This window comes from Haliotis cracherodii, unplaced genomic scaffold (assembly GCF_022045235.1).
Source record: "Haliotis cracherodii isolate W230 unplaced genomic scaffold, xgHalCrac1.p SCAF_9, whole genome shotgun sequence".
Lineage (NCBI taxonomy): Eukaryota > Metazoa > Mollusca > Gastropoda > Lepetellida > Haliotidae > Haliotis > Haliotis cracherodii.
Genome location: NW_027266343.1, coordinates 57,878,859 through 57,905,888, shown reverse-complemented (window position 1 = coordinate 57,905,888; position 27,030 = coordinate 57,878,859). Strand labels below are relative to the sequence as shown.

General features: G+C 39.9%; 1 protein-coding gene across 1 annotated transcript; it reads right to left on the bottom strand.

Annotated features, from left to right (window-relative positions):
- Positions 1–22,587: 22,587 nt before the first annotated feature.
- On the bottom strand, positions 22,588–25,503 carry LOC139452637 (PWWP domain-containing protein 2A-like). Its single transcript, XM_071234175.1, has 2 exons — positions 25,347–25,503; positions 22,588–25,197 (listed from the first exon to the last, which is right to left on the bottom strand). Exons 1-2 carry the CDS (start codon positions 25,493–25,495, stop codon positions 23,016–23,018), a joined length of 2,331 nt encoding a protein of 776 aa, XP_071090276.1. The 5' UTR covers positions 25,496–25,503; the 3' UTR covers positions 22,588–23,015.
- Between the last annotated feature and the right edge of the window lie 1,527 nt (positions 25,504–27,030).

The following is a 27,030-nucleotide window of genomic DNA, read 5'->3' as shown; positions in this document are numbered from 1 at the left end:
GGTGCTGATTAGAGAATCTCCAGGTGTTGATTAGAGAATCTCCAGGTGTTGATTAGAGAATCTCCAGGTGTTGATTAGAGAATCTCCAGGTGTTGATTAGTAAATCCCCAGGCGTTGATAAGAGATTCCGAGGTGTAAATGAGAGGATTCCGAAGGGTTAAGTAGAGAATCCCCAGGTGTTGATTAGAGAATCACTAGCTGCAAATTAGAGAATTCAAGGTGTTCATTAGGGTATCCCCAGGACTCTCATTGAAAGAGACTCATTATTAGAGGATTCTGAGGTATTGATTAGAGAATCCCCAGGCGTTGATTAGAAAATCCCCAGGTGTTGATAAGAGAATCTGAGGTGTAAATGAGAGGATTCCCAAGGGTTAATTAGAGAATCCCCAGGTGTTAATTAGAGAATTCCCAGGTATTAATTAGAGAATTCCCAGGTGTTAATTAGAGAGTCCCCAGGTGTTAATTAGAGTCTTTCCAGGTGTTTTTTAGTGCATCCCCAGGTGTTAATTAGAGGATCCAAGGTGTTCATTAGAGGAAATACAACAATGTTGTTGGAACTAGAAGTGAGTCACAGCATTAAATGTTTTATCAAGTACATCTATAAATAACGCCCTGTCGGTTATCCATCACCATAAATTGATAATGAGGTTGAAATGCATGACTTATTTTTGTAGCCTGAAAATCCGGACACAAGAGCCCAATCTCAAGCACTGCAGGTATATGTCGTGTCAACGCAGCTCTGATCTCTACAGCTACCTACTGTTATACTGTGTAACCTCATGGAAATATATAAGGGAACATTTGTAATATCAGGATTATGACAGTGTGTTCACTAAGTAAAACAAAGAATATACAGAGTTCACTAAGTTTACAGTGTTCACTAAATAAAACATAGTTACAGTGTTCACTAAATAGAACACTAAGTCTACATTGTGTTCACTAAGTAAAACACTAAGTGTACATTGTGTTCACTAAAAAACACTAAGTGTGCAGTGTTCACTAAGTAAAACACTAAGTGTGCAGTGTTCACTAAGTAAAACACTTAGTGTACAGTGTTCACTAAGTAAAACACTTAGTGTACATTGTGTTCACTAAGTAAAACACTTAGTGTACATTGTGCTCACTAAGTAAAACACTAAGTGTGCAGTGTTCACTAAGTAAAACACTTAGTGTACATTGTGTTCACTAAGTAAAACACTTAGTGTACATTGTGCTCACTAAGTAAAACACTAAGTGTGCAGTGTGTTCACTAAGTAAAACACTAAGTGTACATTGTGTTCACTAGGTAAAACACTTAGTGTACAGTGTTCACTAAGTAAAAGACTAAGTGTACATTGTGTTCACTAAGTAAAACACTAAGTGTACATTGTGCTCACTAAGTAAAACACTAAGTGTACATTGTGTTCACTAAGTAAAACACTAAGTGTACATTGTGTTCACTAAGTAAAACACTAAGTGTACATTGTGTTCACTAAGTAAAACACTAAGTGTACATTGTGTTCACTAAGTAAAACACTAAGTGTACAGTGTTCACTAAGTAAAACACTTAGTGTACATTGTGTTCACTAAGTAAAACACTAAGTGTACATTGTGTTCACTAAGTAAAACACAAAGTGTACATTGTGTTCACTAAGTAAAACACTAAGTGTACATTGTGCTCACTAAGTAAAACACTAAGTGTACATTGTGTTCACTAAGTAAAACACTAAGTGTACATTGTGTTCACTAAGTAAAACACTAAGTGTACATTGTGTTCACTAAGTAAAACGCTAAGTGTACATTGTGTTCACTAAGTAAAACACTAAGTGTACATTGTGTTCACTAAGTAAAACACTAAGTGTACAGTGTGTTCACTAAGTAAAACACTAAGTGTACAGTGTGTTCACTAAGTAAAACACTAAGTGTACATTGTGTTCACTAAGTAAAACACTTAGTGTACATTGTGCTCACTAAGTAAAACACTAAGTGTACATTGTGTTCACTAAGTAAAACACTAAGTGTACAGTGTTCACTAAGTAAAACACTTAGTGTACATTGTGCTCACTAAGTAAAACACTAAGTGTACATTGTGTTCACTAAGTAAAACACTAAGTGTACAGTGTTCACTAAGTAAAACACTAAGTGTGCAGTGTTCACTAAGTAAAACACTAAGTGTGCAGTGTTCACTAAGTAAAACACTTAGTGTACATTGTGTTCACTAAGTAAAACACTAAGTGTACATTGTGTTCACTAAGTAAAACACTAAGTGTGCAGTGTGTTCACTAAGTAAAACACTTAGTGTACATTGTGTTCACTAGGTAAAACACTAAGTGTTCAGTGTTCACTAAGTAAAACACTAAGTGTACATTGTGCTCACTGAGTAAAACACTTAGTGTACATTGTGTTCACTAAGTAAAACACTAAGTGTACATTGTGCTCACTGAGTAAAACACTTAGTGTACATTGTGCTCACTAAGTAAAACACTAAGTGTACATTGTGTTCACTAAGTAAAACACTAAGTGTACATTGTGTTCACTAAGTAAAACACTAAGTGTACATTGTGTTCACTAAGTAAAACGCTAAGTGTACATTGTGTTCACTAAGTAAAACACTAAGTGTACATTGTGTTCACTAAGTAAAACACTAAGTGTACAGTGTGTTCACTAAGTAAAACACTAAGTGTACAGTGTGTTCACTAAGTAAAACACTAAGTGTACATTGTGTTCACTAAGTAAAACACTTAGTGTACATTGTGCTCACTAAGTAAAACACTAAGTGTACATTGTGTTCACTAAGTAAAACACTAAGTGTACAGTGTTCACTAAGTAAAACACTTAGTGTACATTGTGCTCACTAAGTAAAACACTAAGTGTACATTGTGTTCACTAAGTAAAACACTAAGTGTACAGTGTTCACTAAGTAAAACACTAAGTGTGCAGTGTTCACTAAGTAAAACACTAAGTGTGCAGTGTTCACTAAGTAAAACACTTAGTGTACATTGTGTTCACTAAGTAAAACACTAAGTGTACATTGTGTTCACTAAGTAAAACACTAAGTGTGCAGTGTGTTCACTAAGTAAAACACTTAGTGTACATTGTGTTCACTAGGTAAAACACTAAGTGTTCAGTGTTCACTAAGTAAAACACTAAGTGTACATTGTGCTCACTGAGTAAAACACTTAGTGTACATTGTGTTCACTAAGTAAAACACTAAGTGTACAGTGTTCACTAAGTAAAACACTAAGTGTGCAGTGTTCACTAAGTAAAACACTAAGTGTGCAGTGTTCACTAAGTAAAACACTTAGTGTACATTGTGTTCACTAAGTAAAACACTAAGTAAAACACTAAGTGTGCAGTGTTCACTAAGTAAAACACTGAGTGTACAGTGTTCACTAAGTAAAACACTTAGTGTACATTGTGTTCACTAAGTAAAACACTAAGTGTACATTGTGCTCACTAAGTAAAACACTAAGTGTGCAGTGTTCACTAAGTAAAACACTTAGTGTACATTGTGTTCACTAAGTAAAACAAATAATATACAGTGTTCACTTTGTATAACATTAAGTGTACATTGTGTTCACTTTGTAAAACATTAAGTGTACATTGTGTTTACTAAGTGAAACATGTACATTGTGTTCACTAAGTAAAACAAATAATATACAATGTTCACTTTGTAAAACATTAAGTGTACATTGTTTTCACTAAGTAAAACACTTAGTGTACATTGTGTTCACTAAGTAAAACACTAAGTGTACATTGTGTTTACTAAGTAAAACACTAAGTTTACATTGTGTTCACTAAGTAGAACACTAAGTCTACATTGTGTTCACTAAGTAAAACACTTAGTGTACATTGTGTTTACTAAGTAAAACACTAAGTGTACATTGTGTTCACTAAGTAAAACACTTAGTGTACATTGTGTTCACTAAGTAAAACACTTAATGTACATTGTGTTCACTAAGTAGAACACTAAGTCTACATTGTGTTCACTAAGTAAAACACTTAGTGTACATTGTGTTTACTAAGTAAAACACTAAGTGTACATTGTGTTCACTAAGTAAAACACTAAGTGTACAGTGTTCACTAAGTAAAACATTGTGTACAATGTTCACTAAATAAAACAGTTACAGTTTTCACTAAATAAAACACTAATTGTACATTGTGTTCACTTAGTAAAACACTAAGTGTAAAGTGTTCACTAAGTAAAACAAAACAAAAATACACAGTGTTCACTTAGTAAAACATGTGTACATTGCATTCACTAAGTAAAACAAAGAATATACAGTGTTCACTTAGTAAAACATGAAGCGTACATTGTGTTCACTAAGTAAAACAAATAATATACAGTGTTCACTTTGTATAACATTAAGTGTACATTGTGTTCACTTTGTAAAACATTAAGTGTACATTGTGTTTACTAAGTGAAACATGTACATTGTGTTCACTAAGTAAAACAAATAATATACAATGTTCACTTTGTAAAACATTAAGTGTACATTGTGTTCACTTTGTAAAACATTAAGTGTACATTGTGTTCACTAAGTAAAACATGTACATTGTGTTTACTAAGTAAAACAATATTCAGTGTTCACTTTGTAAAACATTAAGTGTACATTGTGTTCAATTAGTAAAACAAAGAATATTCAGTGTTCACTTTGTAAAACATTAAGTGCACATTGTATTCACTTAGTAAAACGTTATATGTACATTGTGTTCACTAAGTAAAACAAAGAATATACAGTGTTCACTTTGTAAAACATTATATGTACATTGTGTTCACTTAGTAAAACATATGTACGTTGTGTTAAGTTATTATAGTATGCTCCCTACGTATAGTTTGTTCACTTAGTATAGTGTGTTCACAACTTTGGTGAACTCTCTCCGATTACTGTGTTGCTGGTGTTATTTGATGAATACTCCCAGTTTCGTGTTGAACAACAGCTACCCTTTAAATGTGTGCCCATGTGTGTTTTCATCAGCATGTACACTGTTTCAAGTGATGGTTTAGATATAATAGGAATATAATCAGAATATTTGAATATGCCAAAGTGACAATCAGTTGATCTCAGTTTGTTTTGTTTAATATACTCACAAAACTAATGTTTAAGTTTCTGTATAAGGAACTCATTTCGTTTTATATCTGTATTTTACAGTTTCATTCATTTTAATTTTATTGATCTAGGTATCCCTATGTTATGGCACAGTTTAGATTAAATCATTCATTTGGTTATCACAATAAGTGAGAAGTGTTTGATTGCAAGCTAATATGTTTCATGAATAAGAGACCGGCAGTATAAAAGTCCGGGTTCTCACAGCATTAGACTGTTCACCTGTTCCAGCCAAACACCCCTTCTCACAGCATTAGACTGTTCACCTGTTCCAGCCAAACACCCCTTCTCACAGCATTAGACTGTTCACCTGTTCCAGCCAAACACCCCTTCTCACAGCATTAGACTGTTCACCTGTACCAGCCAAACACCCCTTCTCACAGCACTAGACTGTTCACCTGTTCCAGCCAAACACCCCTTCTCACAGCATTAGACTGTTCACCTGTTCCAGCCAAACACCCCTTCTCACAGCATTAGACTGTTCACCTGTACCAGCCAAACACCCCTTCTCACAGCACTAGACTGTTCACCTGTTCCAGCCAAACACCCCTTCTCACATCATTAGACTGTTCACCTGCCCAAGCCAAACACCCCTTCTCACATCATTAGACTGTTCACCTGCCCAAGCCAAACACCCCCCAACCTTGTATTACATGGTCTCGAGATCTGATGTGCCTTTGTTCCCAATGTTGCAAATATTTGTTTTAATGCATCAAGGTGTATTTTAGATTGCAGTTGGTATTTGATATATGTAAATTACAAGATTACAGTGAAGCAGACCGACTGTCGCTAAGTTGAAGCTCTGAGCTTACGCAGAATAATCTCAGCACTGTTATGACTGCTATTCCTTGACCGACTGTCCCTAATTGAAGCTCTGAGCTTACGCATGACAATCTCAGCATTGTTGTGACTGCTATTCCTTGACCGACTGTCCCTAAGTGGAAGCTCTGAGCTTACACAGAACAATCTCAGCACTGTTGTGACTGCTGTTCCTTGACCGACTGTCCCTAAGTTGAAGCTCTGAGCTTACGCAGAACAATCTCAGCACTGTTGTGACTGCTGTTCCTTGACCGACTGTCCCTAAGTTGAAGCTCTGAGCTTACGCAGAACAATCTCAGCACTGTTGTGACAGCTATTCCTTGACCGACTGTCCCTAAGTTGAAGCTCTGAGCTTACGCAGAACAATCTCAGCACTGTTGTGACAGCTATTCCTTGACCGACTGTCCCTAAGTTGAAGCTCTGAGCTTACGCAGAACAATCTCAGCACTGTTGTGACAGCTATTCCTTGGCCTATAATTATGGCTGTCATGTTGATATGCTGCATATTTTGGTGTATTTCTCTGACAAACTCCGATTTTCTCTCGCTGGACAGGCAAAAACATGATTTGGCCCTTTACCCCTTGTTGATGTTTTTAGCCCTGAAGACTTCTTTCATGCACTGAAGGGCTGAAGGGCCATAACACTTATAGTATTTATGTACGATGCTCACTAATAAGATTGATTGTGAAGGTTCGGGTTAAATACATTACAAGTGTAGTTGCTACCTTCCAACTTCCGGTTTGGCATGGGCAGCGCTTACACTGTGATAGTGATCACATATGAATCTGCCATGAACAAATTATCAGAATCATTATCAGAGATATTAATTGTGTGTCTATTTTGTTTTTATACAAGACATTGGAATAAATTTTGTACATTTTTATACATATGTGACCGTTTTAATTTGTAAAGCTGAACTGAGATATTGCCACAAGCAATATGGTGGACAAGCCATCAGTGCCCAGGAACATTGCCATCATGGCAAACAAGGGACATAATTCTGCGACTCAGCAGTGAGTGAGTGAGTGAGTGAGTTTAACGACGCTTTTAACATTATTCCAGTCATATCACGGCGTGTCAGCGTAATGTGGGAGGAAAGCCCGAAGTGATGCAAGTCTCAGATGTTTACCACTTCGGTGAAACCCACAAGCACCGGTGTGGTGCTGACAAACCAAAAAACATAATTGGGGCGAACTGGGACTCGAACAATCATAGGTTTCTAGCGTGCCCAAAGGACGCAACTCTGCACAGCCAATCGCGGCGCCTTAGAAGACTGGGCCACCCGTGCCCCCTCAAGTAGCAGTGCCTCAGTCCACAGTGGGTGAGGCATGTTGTTCTCTGCATGGGCTGGGTGGTGCCTTGTGTTATAATCACGTGGACCTGGGTTCGATTCCCTAGTTGGTTCCATCTGTGAAGCCCAATCTTGGTGTCCAGCACTGCCAGTATTGCTGAGCAGCATGAAATACAGTTAATGCACTCATCCGTATTGACCCCACAGCAGTGGGTCTCATGTGGTTCGAATCCAGTAGACCACAACTGAGAACACAATCAACTCCGTTATCTGTGGAGATATCTAGGTTATCTTGTTTGTTGTTTAACACCGCACTCAGCAATATTCCAGCTATATGATGATGGTCTGGATCAGACAATTGGGATACGATGACATTCAATAACCAAGTCAGCAAGTCTGACCACCCGAGCCTGTTAGTTGCCTCTTATGACAAGTGGATTCGCCTTTTCCTTTTAAGGCAAGCATGGGTTGCTGAAGACCTATTCTGACCCGGATCCTAGGTTATCTCACTGGTAATTTAATGGACAAGCATTTCCAAATGTATTTTGTATATTTTACATATGTCCCCATGGAATTTTTAGTTTTAGCCAGAATAGGTAGCCAGTAATCTCTGTAAGAGTTAACACATTAGGATTAGGCGGCAGTGTGTGGTTGCCTGGTGGATTGTTGCCATAGCAACACGATGGCGTGGATAGTTGCTGAAGCGGTCCACCAGTGGTTTACCCGACCTAACCAGGCCTTATACAAGATAAAATTCAGTATGTTGTTTTGCGAACATCTGCTACATTTTGGGCTAGTTGTTTGTGTTTCATAAACACATCTCATGGAGCTAATCTGCAAGCAATATTTTCATGTTTTACTTCAGCAAATTCAAAGCAGGTTCCTTAAAACAAAGAAAAGATTTGAAACAAGGTAGGGGCCAGTTCTGGGCCATAGGTCAACAGGTCAACGGTGATGTTATGTAAGACACAAGTGAGTTCAGCATGTTATCTTTCAGGGTCGTTCCACCGAGTGATGTTAGTGCTAGGTCAGTGGTAAGGTAAAGAAGTCCATGTCCCTCTTATCCTGTGATCAAGGTTAGGTACTCTGATCTCCATCAGTGTGGCTGGCCTATCTTGGTGAGACACAAGTTGGACAGAAACAAAAGCCTCTCAAAATTAATTCAAAGTTGTCTGTCCACACAATCTCAAATAAACAGCTTGTGGAGATCATTAATATCACTTTCAAAGTAAGTTTGGTATTCAAAGATGAAAGTGTGCTCCAGATGAAGAGACATTACCTTTGATTAACACACAGTCACACAGTAATGTTTGAGGATGTTTTCTGGAATCCCAAAGGGTAAACAAGCATGGGGTTCTGGGGACCTGTTCTGCCCTGGAAACCCCACAGGGAGACAAGCATTGGGTACTGGGGACCTGTTCTGCCCTGGAAACCCCACAGGGAGACAAGCATGGGGTACTGGTTACCTGTTCTGCCCTGGAATCTCCACAGGGAGATAAGCATGGGGTACTGGGGACCTGTTCTGCCCTGAATCCCCACAGGGAGACAAGCATGGGGTACTGGTTACCTGTTCTGCCCTGGAATCTCCACAGGGAGAAAAGCATTGGGTACTGGGGACCTATTCTGCCCTGGGATCCCCACAGGGAGACAAGCATGAGGTACTGGGGACCTATTCTGCCCTGGAATCCACACAGGGAGACAAGCATGGGGTACTGGGGACCTATTCTGCCCTGGAATCCCCACAGGAAGACAAGCATGGAGTACTGGGGACCTATTCTGCCCTGGAATCCCCACAGGGAGACAAGCATGGGGTACTGGGGACCTATTCTGCCCGGGAATCCCCATGGAGTCAAGCATGGAGTACTGGGGACCTGTTCTGCCCTGGGATCCCCATGGAGACAAGCATGGGGTACTGGGGACCTATTCTGCCCGGGAATCCCCATGGAGTCAAGCATGGAATACTGGAGACCTATTCTGCCCTGGGATCCCCATGGAAGCAAGCATGGAGTACTGGGGACCTGTTCTGCCCTGGAATCTCCATGGAGACAAGCATGGGATACTGGAGACCTATTCTGCCCTGGGATCCCCATGGAGACAACCATGGAGTACTGGGGACCTGTTCTTCCCTGGAATCCCCATGGAGACAACCATGGAGTACTGGGGACCTGTTCTGCCCTGGAATCCCCATGGAGACAAGCATGGGATACTGGGGACATATTCTGCCCTAGGACCCCATGGAGACAAGCATGGAGTACTGGGGACCTGTTCTGCCCTGGAATCCCCATGGAGTAGTGTGGACCTGTTCTGCCCTGGAATCCCCATGGAGACAAGCATGGGATACTGGGGACCTATTCTGCCCTAGGACCCCATGGAGACAAGCATGGAGTACTGGGGACCTGTTCTGCCCTGGAATCCCCATGGAGTACTGGGGACCTGTTCTGCCCTGGAATCCCCATGGAGACAAGCATGGGATACTGGGGACCTATTTTGCCCTCGGACCCAATGGAGACAAGCATGGAGTACTGGGGACCTGTTCTGCCCTGGAATCCTCATGGAGTAGTGGGGACCTGTTCTGCCCTGGAATCCCCATGGAGACAAGAATGGAGTACTGGGGTTACATTCCCACCAAAGGATCCTCACAAAGCATGGGGTTCTTGGGCTGTATTCTGTCCTCAAATCCTGGCAGTGGCTCATACATCAACAAAAAAAGAATTGCAACACATCTTAATATTCATTTTTTAATTGTTTAAAGATGATATTTTCAACAGGTTAAGAATAGGTTGATGCAGCATCTCTCTCAATCCAAGCCTCACAAACACTTGATAAACACGATTCACACAGTGTAACCATGGTAACTTTCAATAAACATTTGTTATTTTAATCTGACTAGTACTTCTTGCATCATGACACGTCTCACATTTTGATTGAATGGTTCCTAGGATACTACAATGTGTCCCATGGGCCTATTGCTATACAGATTCAAACTGTTTCCATGGTAACAGGGTACATAATGATTAACCATGTACAACTAATATACCTCCAATCTGTAAAGATGACATTCGTATAAAGATCTCCCTGATATGTAATTAGGAATATTTCATTTGGCACTGCATACATTCCTTTCTTCAATTTGCTATATGACCGAGTCACCATCTTGACATTTAACGATAATGTTTGTTTCGCCCCACTGTTCCCAAGACATCCTCAAAAGAAATTCTATTCACTGCTTGGGCGAGTTAGTTGGGCTTATTGCCACTTTGAACAGTATTTATTCAAATTACAGCATGTCAGCTAAATGTGTGAAGAACAACCGAAGTAATGCAGGTTTTAGCCGTTTACCACAATGGTGAAAATTATGAGAACGTTACGATATTGACAAACCAAGGAATGGAATTGGCGTAAATGATTTAAAGCCACAGCTAACTAAGGGATGCAACTCTGCACAGCAAATTACAGCATCTTCAATCATTGGGCTATTCAGTGAGTGAGTGAGTGAGTGAATCAGTTTGGTTTAACACCACATATTTCACTTTTTTGGTTCTATTAAAGCGTATCAGAAAAGCCAGAAGTGATACAGGTTTTAGACACTAACAACCACTTTGGTGAACCAAAAGAGAATTGGTATGGTGTATCAAACAGAGACACTTAATCAGAGCAAATTTTGGATTTAAACCAGTTCTCATAGGTTTCTGGCATACCTAAGGGAGGCAACTCTGCAGTCAAATTGTGGCCCCCTAGGACAACCTGTGAACCTCTTATCTACTTCAAGTAAACTACATTATAAGTTGTCAACCGATCTTTGGGGGAATATGGTGTGATGTACACTGTGAGTGAGCTAATGTACCAACATGGAAAATATTTGCCCGCTCCTTAACCAATCAGTAGCTAGTATTTTAATGTAAGGCGAGATAAAAGCCAATAGTTACAGAGGAGAATGCTCTGAGAAGACCCATGGGACTCATTGATGGCCATTCAATACCACAAGTAGGCCTCGTGCCTAAGTTGGAAATATGAAATCAGTAATTTCTATTTACTAGTGAATTCAATAATTTCAATCTCATCAAAAGAATGGCAAAATAATATTCTAAACTATTCACTTGATACACTGAAATCACCCGACACATTCCAACTTTGATACAACAGAGAAATTGTACACATTCATATTGCAACTAGCATGAAACTAAGCAGCTTCATAAAAGAAAATGACACCTCACCAAATGCTTTGTCTCTTGTGAATGAACAATGGCTTCTTGACCAATGTAAGACTGTACAGCAGGACTGAAACCATTCACCAACAAATGTAAATGCTACTTAGTTCGTGATATGATATGCAAAAATCTCCAAACTTCAGTCAAGTGTTAACAGAATCAGACTTTAAAATGGCGTTCAACATTCACTGAGTCGGATATCATGGTGCATTGGTGAATGGTTTCAGCTTGAATCACATGACCGATGAATGACAGGCTGGACAATGTGCTTTGTGAAAGGTGGGATATGAATTTGTCATGATATACGATAAGTGCCATTTGATTCAGTCAAAACACACATCACTCTCACTTCAAACACACCTTAGCATGTGCAAGTAAGTTGCTTCAATCCAAGACTTGAGAAAAAAACAACATATTTTCACTTACAGCTTCTGGATCTATAAAACCTTAGGAGTCTGTCTAAGGACATCATGTAAGCATGGCAACAGTCAGCTTATTCCCCCGAGGAAGTAGTGAGCCCCCATTAATGGACGCACTAAGTTGCCTTTGGTGGGAATAGCGGCCATTTCATGCAAGCCAATCTCTCGAAAAGTAATCAGAATATGTCTAAACAGAAAGTATTTAACAGTTCTTAATCAATGTAAATTACTAGAAGTTCTGAAGTCTTTGAAAGGCATTTAGACACGATACACATAAGAAAGAGAATTTATGGATGTTTTTTTCTTTATAAGTATATCCTTACTCCTTCATCAGGTGAAAGCAAAATTCATTATCTAATGAAGGAGTAAGCATATACTCCGAAATGTGTTCCTAATAATACAGAAGTTGACATCTGTAAATTCTCTTCCTTAGAAGTTCTACTCATGATTTACATTTAATATGTAAAAACACTTAGATCTCCAGCTACAACCTTTGTTTAAATTGTAAAATTTGTTTGTTATTAATATCCATTCTCCTGTCTCCAGGCATTGAGCGATTCATCCACTCAGATAACAACACCAAGGACCAAAGTTTGAACTACATGCAACATTTCCAAAAAGTATCCATTTAAACAATATTCCCCACTTAAACAATATTAACCACTTAAACAATATCACCCACTTAAACAATATTACATATTGATACTAAACTACACAGGAAAATCAGCCGGGGTGCTACTCCAGAGGAGTGTTTGGCTAACGCAATGCGACTGAGTGAAAGAACTTATGATAGTTTGAATTTCGTTACTGAACTTACAACATGGAAAAGGCACTCGTAACATCGCATACTGAAGATATGCTCACACAGGCACACAGACAGACAACATGAAAAGACATTAACAAAATGGTAAAGAATGAAATACTGATGAATGGATTTGACATTTCCATTAACAAATATCTCTACTGACAAAGAATCAACATGCTGTAGTTAACATGGTTACCAAAGTAACGTAAAATAAACCTACATCTCTTCAAAATATCGGTACATTTTGGCAATACTTTCGTTGTGTTTGCACTCTTTCACCTCCAGTCAGTCATTCTGTACACATATATATCTGGACTCTTCTATTCACAGATTATATACAGTATGTACACATTTACAGCCTTGTGGACGTACATCAACATACGTCCCATCAACATGCGCCCACTAGGACACACATCAACATACGCCCACTAGGACACACATCAACATACGTCCACTAGGACACACATCAACATACGTCCACTAGGACACACATCAACATACGCCCACTAGGACACACATCAACATGCGTCCACTAGGACACACATCAACATACGTCCACAAGGGCACACATCAACATACGTCCACTAGGACACACATCAACATACGTCCACTAGGACACACATCAACATACGTCCACTAGGGCACACATCAACATACGTCCACTAGGACACACATCAACATACGCCCACTAGGACACACATCAACATGCGTCCACTAGGACACACATCAACATACGTCCACAAGGGCACACATCAACATACGTCCACTAGGACACACATCAACATACGTCCACTAGGACACACATCAACATACGTCCACTAGGGCACACATCAACATACGTCCACTAGGACACACATCAACATACGCCCACTAGGACACATATCAACATACGCCCACTAGGACACACATTAACATACACCCACTAGGACACACATCAACATATGTCCACTAGGACACACATCAACATACGTCCACTAGGGCACACATCAACATACGTCCACTAGGACACACATCAACATACGCCCACTAGGACACATATCAACATACGCCCACTAGGACACACATTAACATACACCCACTAGGACACACATCAACATATGTCCACTAGGACACACATCAACATACGTCCACTAGGACACACATCAACATACGCCCACTAGGACACACATTAACATACGCCCACTAGGACACACATTAACATACACCCACTAGGACACACATCAACATACGTACACTAGGACACACATCAACATACGCCCACTAGGACACACATCAACATACGTACACTAGGGCACACATCAACATACGCCCACTAGGACACACATCAACATACGCCCACTAGGACACACATCAACATACGTCCACTAGGACACATATCAACATACGCCCACTAGGACACACATCAACATACGTACACTAGGGCACACATCAACATACGCCCACTAGGACACACATCAACATACGTCCACTAGGACACACATCAACATACGTCCACTAGGACACACATAAACATACGCCCACTAGGTCACAGATCAACATACGTACACTAGGGCACACATCAACATACGCCCACTAGGACACACATCAACATACGTCCACTAGGGCACATATCAACATACGTACACTAGGACACACATCAACATACGTCCACTAGGACACACATCAACATACGTCCACTAGGGCACACATCAACATATGTCCACTAGGACACACATCAACATACGCCCACTAGGACACACATCAACATACGTCCACTAGGACACACATAAACATACGCCCACTAGGTCACAGATCAACAAACGTCCACTAGGGCACATATCAACATACGTACACTAGGACACACATCAACATACGCCCACTAGGACACATATGAACATACGTCCACTAGGACACACATCAACATACGTCCACTAGGGCACACATCAACATATGTCCACTAGGACACACATCAACATACGCCCACTAGGACACACATCAACATACGTCCACTAGGACACATATCAACATACGCCCACTAGGACACACATCAACATACGTACACTAGGGCACACATCAACATACGCCCACTAGGACACACATCAACATACGTCCACTAGGACACACATCAACATACGTCCACTAGAACACACATCAACATACGTCCACTAGGACACACATCAACATACGCCCACTAGGGCACACATCAACATACGTCCACTAGGACACACATCAACATATGTCCACTAGGACACACATCAACATACGCCCACTAGGACACACATCAACATACGCCCACTAGGACAAACATCAACATACGCCCACTAGGACACACATCAACATATGTCCACTAGGGCACACATCAACATACGTCCACTAGGACACACATCAACATACGTCCACTAGGACACACATCAACATACGCCCACTAGGACACACATCAACATACGCCCACTAGGACACACATCAACATACGTCCACTAGGACACATATCAACATACGCCCACTAGGACACACATCAACATACGTACACTAGGGCACACATCAACATACGCCCACTAGGACACACATCAACATACGTCCACTAGGACACACATCAACATACGTCCACTAGGACACACATAAACATACGCCCACTAGGTCACAGATCAACATACGTACACTAGGGCACACATCAACATACGCCCACTAGGACACACATCAACATACGTCCACTAGGGCACATATCAACATACGTACACTAGGACACACATCAACATACGTCCACTAGGACACACATCAACATACGCCCACTAGGGCACATATCAACATACGTACACTAGGGCACACATCAACATAGGTCCACTAGGACACACATCAACATACGCCCACTAGGGCACATATCAACATACGTCCACTAGGACACATATCAACATACGTCCACTAGGGCACATATCAACATACGTCCACTAGGACACATATCAACATACGTCCACTAGGGCACATATCAACATACGTCCACTAGGACACACACCAACATACGTCCACTAGGACACACATCAACATACGTCCACTAGGGCACATATCAACATACGTCCACTAGGACACACATCAACATACGTCCACTAGGACACACATCAACATACGTCCACTAGGACACACATCAACATACGTCCACAAGGGCACACATCACAACAAAGATAACCTTCACATCTTTGGGTAAATTTCACATCACCAAGACTTTCCTGATCTTTTGATTTAGTCTTTGACAGGCATTAAGAAGTAGGGAGAACATGAGTGAGTGAGTGAGTGAGTTGAGTTTAACGCCGCTTTTAACAGTATTCCAGTTATATCACGGCGTGTCAGCTTAATGTGGGAGGAAAGCCTGAAGTGATGCAGGTCTTAGACGTTTACCACTTCGGTGAAACCCACAAGCACGGGTATGGTGCTGACAAACCTAGAAACATAATTGGGGCGAACCGGGATTCGAACCCACAATCATAGGTTTCTGGCATGCCCAAGGGACGCAACTCTGCACAGCGAATCGCGGCGCCTTAGACGACTGGGCCACCCGTGCCCCCCAGGGAGAACATGAATACATGACACTTTTATATTGATAGCAACTTCTTTTATTCTTTGTACAACATTACGGGGCTACTTCTTGCTCCTTCTTAAGGCAAAGGATGCCAGAAGCAAGAAGTAGCTCTGAAACATCGTACAAAGAATAAAACAAGTTGCTATCCATTAAAAAGTGTCATGTTTTTTATTATTAACAATTAATTTAAAAAATGAAAGTATTACTGATTGAGTTTATGTTCAATACAGATGTTGCCACATACACAGGGCTAAAATCACTAGTTGTGGCTCATGGTGTGACACAACAATAGCCTGGGGCTTGCATCCACCAGGCATTGTGGGGGACACTATCACAGGTGCCCTGCTTGTCTAGCCTAATTACAACTAGAAGTGAAACGATACAATATGATACACGATACATTTTTTCTGTATCGATACAAGACGATACACTTGCTAAAATACATTCATTGCTGCTCGTATAATGACCCCCGGGGCATTTTTGTCAGACAAAAATCACAAAATGTGTTGTTATTAAGTTCACTACTAAAAAGAGCCACAATGAACATGTGCCTACAGCTAGCTTTTCCTTTTGAACCTGCTCTGAAACCCTTAAAGTCTCGACTTTTTCATGGTTTGATGAAAATATGCATATTGTGATGCATATTGCATTGTGACCCTTGTATTGTGATACGTATCGTATCATGACCTTGCTGTATCGTTTCACCCCTAATTACCACTGGTTTTATTTGATCCCTTATGAACTTGACAGTTAAATGTAATACTTTTCATCAAAGAAACAATATAGTCTTTAAAATTAATACCTGCTCAGGAATATTCCAGCGAAATGATAGAGTCCTGTAAATAATTGAGCCTGGATCAGACAATCCAGTGATTGACATGAGCAATGATCCATGCTGTTGGGCAGCTGGGGACCTATTCTAACCCTTCCAAAGTAACATGAAGACACAGCCTTCAACACGTGTAGTATTTTAAGGCTAAAGATCCTAAGGTTTAGCTGTGTCCAGAGATCAGTCCATTATGTCCAGCTGTCGGACATCGAATAACGCTAGCCAAGTTTTTGCCCCATGTTCGATAACACTAACTTTACAAAAAAAACTGACAAGTTAAAATTCTTACTGTTTCTTGTTCTACCCCCAGAAAAGGAGAATTTCCTCTTATCCTGGAACTGGAGCCACTTAGTATCACATCCTAGAAAACTTGATTTTTAACTTTTCACACTTAAACAAATTCAGTATTATTTCCAAACCTCAAATTCCGAATTATCCTTAACCACAATCATCAGCAAAAATAATTTCATTCTTTGAAAGAGCTTTATCTAATTTTACCTGAGAAACTTTTCTAGTATTCATTTTCAATATAGTCTTCCAGGAGTCGGATTACTGATAATAAGTAGTGAGAGCCTATCTTTGTACAGTGGAATGAGTTGCCAGAAGAAACAGATGCTCCTAAATACCTCATTTGCAGTCACGTCAATAAATTTAAATGCAGCCACAACAAAATATTGGATTTCAATCCCTTCCATAACAGCCAAACAAGAACTTAAGAGGGTACAGTGCACAAAACAATTCCACAAATCCTGAACAAAGTACAAATGACTATTTGTAACAGTAAGTAATATCAGCTTTCAGCTGCTCACCTGAAATGTTTATAAATGAAAGTACATAGAGACCTGATATGATGGATGGCATGTATTGTGCGCCTTCGATACAAATATGACAATGATGGAGGTAGTAACTTGTCCAGGATTCCAAACTAACTGTAAGTGCCCTTGGCAGGCAATTTGGAAAAAAAATGTCATTTTGCTCAAATAGGTCAGTGAAACACAAGTCACTCCTGCAAAGCCATGAAATTATTACACAACATTAAATGGGAATTTTGTAATTACAATTTAGGAGATTTTACTGACATTTGCTGCGGACTGGGGCCGAATATTGTCCTCGGAGCAGATCTTGATAAATCCCTGGTGCCATTGATAGAAATAGGACAGCTAGGGCTGTAATGATTCAGTTAATAATCAGTAAAGGTTCATCCCCATGACAATGTGAGGCCATGTGTTTATATGAAACAAGTAGGACAGTATTTCGAAAATTAGATGTAGTACATTTGTCACTTTCTTTTCACCCTCAAACTAACAGTGTCGTAGCCAGCTGGGGAGAGGGGGGGGGGAGAGGGCAACTCCCCCTAGATTTTTCATAGAAAACAGTTTTATTTTAATCAAAATTTGGCCTTGAATAATAGATGCATTACAAAATTGAAATGTTTAATTCGTACATCATCCCCCAAAACACAAAACCTGGAGGACTTAGTTGTCTGCCAAATACAACAAATGTTATATTTAGGATAACACTTTCTGAGTTAAGTACAGTTTCTAGTACTTTTGGGTTGAGTCCAACCGGAATTCGAACCCACACTAGTGGAAGCCTTGGTGGCTGAGTGGGTTAGATCGTGGACTTTGTGTTCTGACGATTAGGTACCTCACTCAAGGAGTGTGGGTTCGATTCCCAGAAGGGACTCAACTCCTAATACGTCAGAATATGTACTTTACAAAGAAAGTGTTATCCCAAATATATTATTTGTTACATTTGACCACTTTCTAAATGGTAGTGTGTGTTCACTGCCAAAAATGTCAAAATCTCTCACATTCAGCCCTTGTTGACAGCTGCAAACTACACAGGGTTTTGTGTCTCGTGTTGTATCTAATATTGTTACAACCTTAATACACTGTCCGAAATAACTGCCTGCCCGCCTTTTCTGTCAGCCTGCATGAAATTTTCTTCCACCTGCCCGGCAGAGAATTTTAAGACGATTTAGTAACATATTCAGTTTTATTATCTTTGAGTGAGTGAGTATGGTTTAAAGCCGCTTTTAGCAATATTCGAGCAATATCACGGCGGGGGACACCAGAAATTGGCTTCACACATTGTACCCATGTTGGGAATCGAACCCGGATCTTCGGCGTGACGAGCGAACGCTTTAACCACTAGGTTACCCGACCGCCCCTTTATTATCTTTGAAGATGGGCAGGCAACATGTATGGGTCACCTGCCCGACTGACTTGTTGGGTTTTAATATTATTTCAGACATTACAGGCTTGGAATCTGGACAATTTGTTACAGCCCTCATATGAACATGTCACAACAATGATCGTGAAATGTATGCAGATGATGGGTGATGGCAAACTAATGGAAACAAATGTTATATTTGGAATAACACTTTCTTAGTAAAGTACAGATTCTCGTACTTTTGGGGGGTTGAATTCCATCAAGGAATCAAACCCACACTGCCAGAGTGAGGCACCTGATCGCCAGTACATGATCTAGACTATCAGTTGTCGGACTATCATTTTGTGGAAGCCTCGGTGGCTGAGTTGGTTAGATCGCTGACCTTGTGTGCTGATGATTAGGTGCCTCACTCTGGCAGTGTGGGTTCGAATCACGGATGGGACTCAACCCAAAAAGTACAAGAATCTGAACTTTACCAAGAAAGTGTTATCCCCAAAATAACATTTGTTACATTTGACCACTTTCTAAATGGCATTGCGTATTCATAATGGAAACATGGTCAGTAAAACAATTACCAAGAACTAACAATCCGCGCAAGGACACTACACGGATGGACGATGAACAAACCCCACAAGGACTTCGCAAAATGGCTGAAGAAATCCCCTTGTAAGTAGATGTGGAAAGGTACAATGATATTTCAGTGCTCCTTTTCAACAACCAATGAAAGACAGTATGAAGCCATGAAAATTAAAAAAGTGTATACCATTATCCTGTAAATTGCATTTTTTAGGGTGACCAATACTTCTTGGCTATGTCTGGCTAAAACTCTGGTTGTAATATTTTATCATGAACATCAAAATTGTGCTTACTTGGGATTTGTCTTTCCTTGCATACATTTTCTCACCATGGTTGCCCACAAGTCTGAAGAAGGTTTACACCAACTAAGAGAAACTCTGAACCTGATGCACAAAATGATCTTAGCGCTAAGGTGATCGTAAGTCCCATACTTAAACATAGGCTTACGATAATCGTAGCTATAAGATCGCTTTGTGCAAGTGGGCCCAGTGTGCCGTTGTACAAAGTGACCTTAGCGCTAAGGTGATCGTAACTCCCATACTTAAACATAGGATTACGATAGTCATAGCGCTAAGATCGCTTTGTGCAAGTGGGCCAAGGTCACTGTGCAAGTAAATGCCTGATGAAAACAAATAAAATGGTTCTGCCTTCGACACAAATGTGCAGACAGTACTCACAGTTAACATAAAGATAGTTACACAAGATGTTATCAAGATATATACATGTATATCTAAAAACGAAATCCATCAAGGATATGTAGATTTACAATTATTTACTAATGGCATTTATGGACTGATGATGAAAGTAAGACGGTATTTGGACAAAGTAACCAAACCTGCCAAGTTTATCACAATCCAACAGTCCAGGGTGTCGTTGTACAAAACAACCTTAGCGCTACTACTGTCATAAGTCTATGTTAAGGTATGGGAGTTACGATCACCTTAGCACTAACATTGCTTTGTACAACAGTCCAGGTGAAGTACATGATAGAACACCATGAGAATACAAGCTACCTTATGATTGGTGCATCTTACAAGACCAAAGCACTACTTCCGTCGTACCCAACAATCTGACACAGGTAAGATGGTCGTAATCATCAGACTATGACGGTCACGCCACCAAAATGTATCACTGACTTAAGATAATGACTTAAGCACCATTCAACCTTGACTTCTGATATTCATAGCACTATGATCTATTTGTGCCCGATGCTTGTAACCACTACATAATGCTGCTTTCCTGAAAACTGCCCCCCAACACTATATGTACTGACACTAGCATTCACAAACCATCCAAAACCCGGAAGCATGTTTCATGCAGTGTTGTCCCTTTAAACTCAAATTTCTATGTTCAAAATATATTTAGTCTAAAATTGAAAGCAATAAAAACTGCAATCTAGATTTCTTGTGGGTATTTTGTATGAGTAGAAATTAAGGGATGCTTGAATACACCTTTTACCACTAGATTTGTATTTACGAAAACATTGACACCTTTTCAGTTTATCTTGTCTACTTAAACTAAATCAATAATTTTGAGCAAGCCTTATGTCCAATCAGTAAACTTGTGAAATCTAAAGCTATGCCTATATGGCCATGTCGTCATGGTAACCATTACCAATTCATGCATATTTTCCCGTACTATCTCCAAGCATATTCATGCCTTCCAAAGTATCTAATGCATTACAGAATGTTCAATGTTCAACTAAGGCACTACAACCCAAACAGAATGGTCTTGTTTTCAGGCAGCAAAATATCCCATAATAAGCCTCCTATTTGTTCTATTGACAAAAACAAAATCTTGTCATCCATATAACCATGGTAATCATGCCAGAGAACCAAGAACAGTCTGTTACTTTAGCTCTACTCCCATTCATATTTCATTTATTCAATCGAATAAGCTCAGCTGATATTATGTACGTCTTTCTTAAATCGAAAGAACTGTAATCCAAAAATGGGTTTGGGCAAGAAGATTTAAAAGTTTTAAGTTTGAAGAAAATAATTTTGGAGGCTACTCTACTGTCCTTGGATTCAGTGAGTTTGGGGTTATCTCCGCTTTGAAATTAGCGAGCAAGATTACATGAACGCAGTTTTAAAGTTAAACATAACTTCAGTAAACCAAGGCATGTCTCCTTCATTTTGTAGGATTCAGGTCTTTCATCGCAACCACAGGTACAGACAGAGCTGACAAAACACATATTCCTGAGGCAAGTACGTTAACTGACTATAAAAGTCCAGTTTTCACCCTTGCCGAACTGGGCTGGAATTTCTTGGCTCAATCATCACCAATTGCACCTACGAGTTAAGTCCCTTCAATGTCCCTCCCATTGACCAATCAGATTTGACCTCTCATATCACATGCATTTGCTTCAAACAAAATGGCGGCACCCAGTCAAGACGATCTGATTGATAATAAAGATCTATATTGTAATAAAAGTGGTCTTACCTCGCGAAGTGCATGAAATCACTTGAGCACCTTGATTAAAATCATGAAAACATTTGGAAAATATCTGTTGACAGTACGCATGCTTTGCAAATCCTGCAGTTGACCGAAATCTGCAATTTGAAATCCATGCCCGGATGACTAGTTCGTAACCAGATTATGATTGGACTATGCATAGACTCGTTAGTCCAGCCAAACTGTAACTCCGGAATTCCAGCCCAGTTAGACAAGAATGGAGACTGAGCTTTTATGGTCAGTTAACACCCTTGCCTCGGAAAGATGACAAAACATGGAGAATAATCCGCTTGAGTCCAGGATTTAAACTCACGATCAAGGCCACTAAGGGACACAACTCTGTACAGCACCCTACCCTTCTATGACGGAGTCAACAGAAAATTATTGTTAATATCAATGAGCGCATCTCATCAATGATAAAGGCTGGCTGCATTTTCTAACAAGTTTCCAAACATAGTACAAATAAGGTCCATTTTATCAAAATACATCACCATCCACATTGTGGCTCACAAACAATCCTCACAATGACGATGCCATGTCATAACGTTCTAAAATAATCTACCGGTAAATACCATATATTGAGAAATATTTCTGAGCAAAAAAGGTGTAATCCCTAAGCTTAGCTGTAGGTTACAAAGCACTTATGTCACAATATATATCTAGCCATGTCTTTAATATTTGACTATCAGTGGACCAAAAAACTGGACCTGTCAATGGCGCTTCCTTTCTTACAGCACTCTATAGACATTTTCATGGAAAATGTTCCTAGTCTTTGCAACACCCCACAATCAGGTTCATGTACCTAACTTGACTTGTACTCATCCAGATCTTCCAAATCAATGTGGTGGCCTGAGTTACTATAGTTTGACTGTGCCGCTATTGTGGCCTGTTTAATGGCAATCCGATATGGACCACGCTTTTTCTTATTAAAGCGGAGCTTAAAATCCTCCAGAAATGGAAAAAGTTCTGAGCACTGCATATGAGACATAGTTGACGAGCCGAACCAGGTCACATGGGCTATTTGTGCGATGACGACACCACTGTCTTTCTGAGTGACTGTAATGGAGAGAATCCTGCCTGGCCACCACGGAAAGCCCTGAATCTTCCCCCACACAATGTCCCCCACATGAAGCTGTCGACCCGTCTCCGTCACACACTTCACCACTGTCTGGGTCTGAATTTTCATCATGAGCGGTTTCATGTTTTTCACATCTGAATCTGTCTGTGGTTCTTCCACACTGAGTTCTCCCATCATGGTGCCGAGCCCGGGCGGGCCATACGACAGACCGTCATGCAAGTCAGTCGGGTCATCTGAGGGTTCACTCGCGGAACTTATCGGACTGTAGGGACCTACTCCAACAATCATGGGAGGAGGGGAAGCCTCGTATGTTAAAGATGGCTCTGGGTTCGGAAACCTTTGTTCCACAGGGAATTGTTCGACTTCAGGGAAGTGTTCTTCTGGCTGAAACCGCTGTTCTGGCACAAAATTTTCTTCAGGAAAATTTTCCTCAACTGGAAATCTTTCTTCTGGGGGAAATCTGTCATCTTGGTGAATTATTTCTTCGGGAGGAAATCTTTCTTCCGAGGGAAACCTTTGTTCAGGGGAAAATCGGAATTCTTTTGGACTTGCTTCCACACGTGAAAGACCTCTATTGTTGTTCCATGTGTAGAGTAATCGTGGCCGTGGATGTCGAACCTCTTCTTGAGTTGGCACCGAGTTCTCATTGTCCTCATCTTCTCCATTGCTAATCTGATCAACCCAATCACTGATACTTTTGTTTTCCATTTCCAAGGATTCTTTGTCTAAAGAATCTTTGTCAAAAGTTTCCTTCAAATCTTTCTCTTCATTAGCATTCCAGTCATTAATAATCACATTTGTGTTTGATTCCAGCGGACGACTCTCATACGGACTAAGATGGCGATGCTTGTGTTTCCGTTTGTGCTTCCTATGATGTTTATCTGATTTTTCATCCAAACTCTGCGCTCTGTTTTCATGGTCACCTGACTTGTTTCGCACTCTTTCCTTTGACTTTTTCATGGCCTTTTTCAGTTTCTTATGCATAACATAATTCCTATTTTCTACTGGAGGATCGACATGCTTTTCTTGAATTTCTTCCGAGCTGCTTTCCACATGATCATCAATTTCAGCACCAGGTAGACGGGGAGGTATTTTGAGCACAGCCCCATCTCCAAAGGATATCTTTATAATAGGTGTCGCTTTTGGATTCAGAGCTTTTGTTCCACAATCACTTTGTACTTGAGATTTAAGCGTAGCACTGTCGACTTCATCACTCTGCTCCGGCAGCTCAGCTTCTCTCTGTGATCTACTTTCGACATTCTGAGCCCCACTTTGAGCAGCCTTTGTTTCATTTCTAACATCCTCTAATTTATACAATCTTACTTCAGGAAATGACTCTTTTGCCTGGGCAATCTTATTGTCCACAGAACTACGTGTTTGTCTCTCTGGCCTCTCTCGTGTTTTCGCACTTGTAGATTTTGCAGGTGCAGGTTTTTTCACCTCATTTTCATTTGTTTCTTCTTGTTGATATTTTCTTTTTCTCAAACCCCATTTCAATGTGACCATCGGCCGATTTAAATGTCGTGAAGGACTCAGCTGAGGCTTTGTGATGTTCGTAACTGGTTTCGATTGTTTTGGGGAAGAAGATTTCACGGCTGACACCTTTCCATTTTCATGGATCATGTTTTTACATTTAGAACACAGAGTCTGACGGGGTCTAAGGCGAATATCACGCACTGCTTTGCTGCGAACTGGTCGCAGACTGCCTTTAGGATGCACCAACACAACTTTTTCTGTCAAAGAAACTGGATCATTGTTGTATGTGTATCTGTGTGTAGATGCTGACACACTAATTTGTCCATTTTCATTTTCTCCAGCCTCATTTGAGGTGCTGTTGACGCCTTTTTCTGCAGATTTATCAGGAGTTTTGGGTAATGAAGAGAAGCAAACGCCGTGAGGAATGTTTCTGAAATAAATGAAAACAATGAGCTTGAAAATCGGTCATTATTTGTTGACAAAATGCCTAAAATTCTAAATCCAGTTTGACAGATGAGTAAAAAATCGGTCACAAATTCCGTATTTTTGACCAACTTTAACGCATGATTTTAGGCATACCTCTTACTGCAATCCAATAATACTCCACGAAATTCTTTATTTCCACTTTTCAAGGTCACAATTATAACATCATCTAATGCTTCTTCGATCAATACAGGCACTTTATCCCCTTTCGAAAGGCGGTGGTGTTTCCGTTTTAGGTCGGCCATATTCTAAGGGGATTTTCGCCATTAGCAGGTACTTGGTACTAGTACCCTAACAACAAGTTTTAGTCCATTGAGGCCCTGAAGTGAGTTGCTGAAAGCCGGTCAAATATCTGTCCCAAGTTAACACATTTATAGGATACTTGATATTCATAATTGTAACAGTTAAATCTGCCAATATACACCACCTGTGCAAATTGCTTAAAATAAGGCTGAAAAAATGAAATTGCAGCGAAGATGAAAACTATAAACAATCAGTCCCTATATTGAGAGCATTTCACCGACAATTAGGTTCCTATTTATTACGCTTCTGTTTTGATTCAGTTTTGTACTAGTTTTGACATTTTAAACATTGGCAACTTCGTCGACGTCTGATTAAAACTATAACTGATTTTCGAAAACTTGTCATTTTAGGGAAAGAAAAGAATATATTATCCACAGGTTTTGTCACTTTTGTGCACGTGACAGACGACGCATTCAGTGAATTGTCAGTGAGAAGAAACAAATTTGAAGAGGAGGTCGTAAAATTTGTTTGATAATTTAACGAAGATTAAGTGTGGTATGCGAAAATCGAACATTATTTAAGATCGAAACTATTCATAACTTTCGAATCGTTCGATCGACATGAGAAAACATCCAATGAGTATAATTTTCAACTTATTTCTGTCCGCGTGTATATCTGACGGATCGTGAAAACAACTTTGTATACCGTCAAACCTCAAAAGGTGTTTTTTTTCACTTTTTAATCTAATACCAAGACAGATAAAATTCAATTTGTTAACCTATTGTTTTGCTTGGGTATCTTGCAATAAAATGTGAAACAAATATATGTCATAGGCTATTATGAAGTGTTTGTAAAACCCTAAAACAATAACACTAATTTGAATTTTAGAATACATTTTAATCAATCGGTATCATATCACATTGTACTGCTTTCGGGGTTTGGTAGAGTGCATTTGAATTGCTAACTTTGTAACATAACGAATAATATTACCCTTTACTTAACTGATTTCATCGAAAAAACGAATAATAAACGTTTTTGTGGATCCGAGGTTATCCGAAAATAGTTGTTTATATAATTTTAGATTGCACTCAGCAGTAGTTGTGTTTAAAGTAGTACAATTTAAGAGATCGTTGGTTCTGATTTTATAGCTCATAACACACTTCCTGGCGACTTTTGAACAATCTAATTGTGGTTATTATTTCATTTCATTGTCAGTCCTACACTAGGACGTATTAGCAAGTCTTTTTTACGTCAGATTTAGTTTGTAAACACGTGGGAATTTCCAGCTGAGAAAGCCAAGGGACGTAACTCTTTTAACATAAACATTAGCTGGAAACTCAAAAGCATCGGTTATATTTCGGGTTCGAATCTCAACATGCCGAGGCACGCACAAAGAAAAGGCTAAAGTAACACGTATGAACATGTTTTCTGTTTGTGCGAGTTTTATTAATATTTTAGTTCGTTAGAGGTTATAATGAAGTTAGCCTTTAGATTGGTTGGTTGGTTGGTTTGTTTAATGCCACACAATATTACAGCT

Coding starts and splice junctions, on each gene's coding strand:
- LOC139452637 (XM_071234175.1), bottom strand. CDS start 25,495: ATGGCCGACCTAAAACGGAAACACCACCGCCTTTCGAAAGGGGATAAA. Junction 25,198..25,346: donor TTATTGGATTGCAGTAAGAG/GTATGCCTAAAA, acceptor CATTTATTTCAG/AAACATTCCTCACGGCGTTT.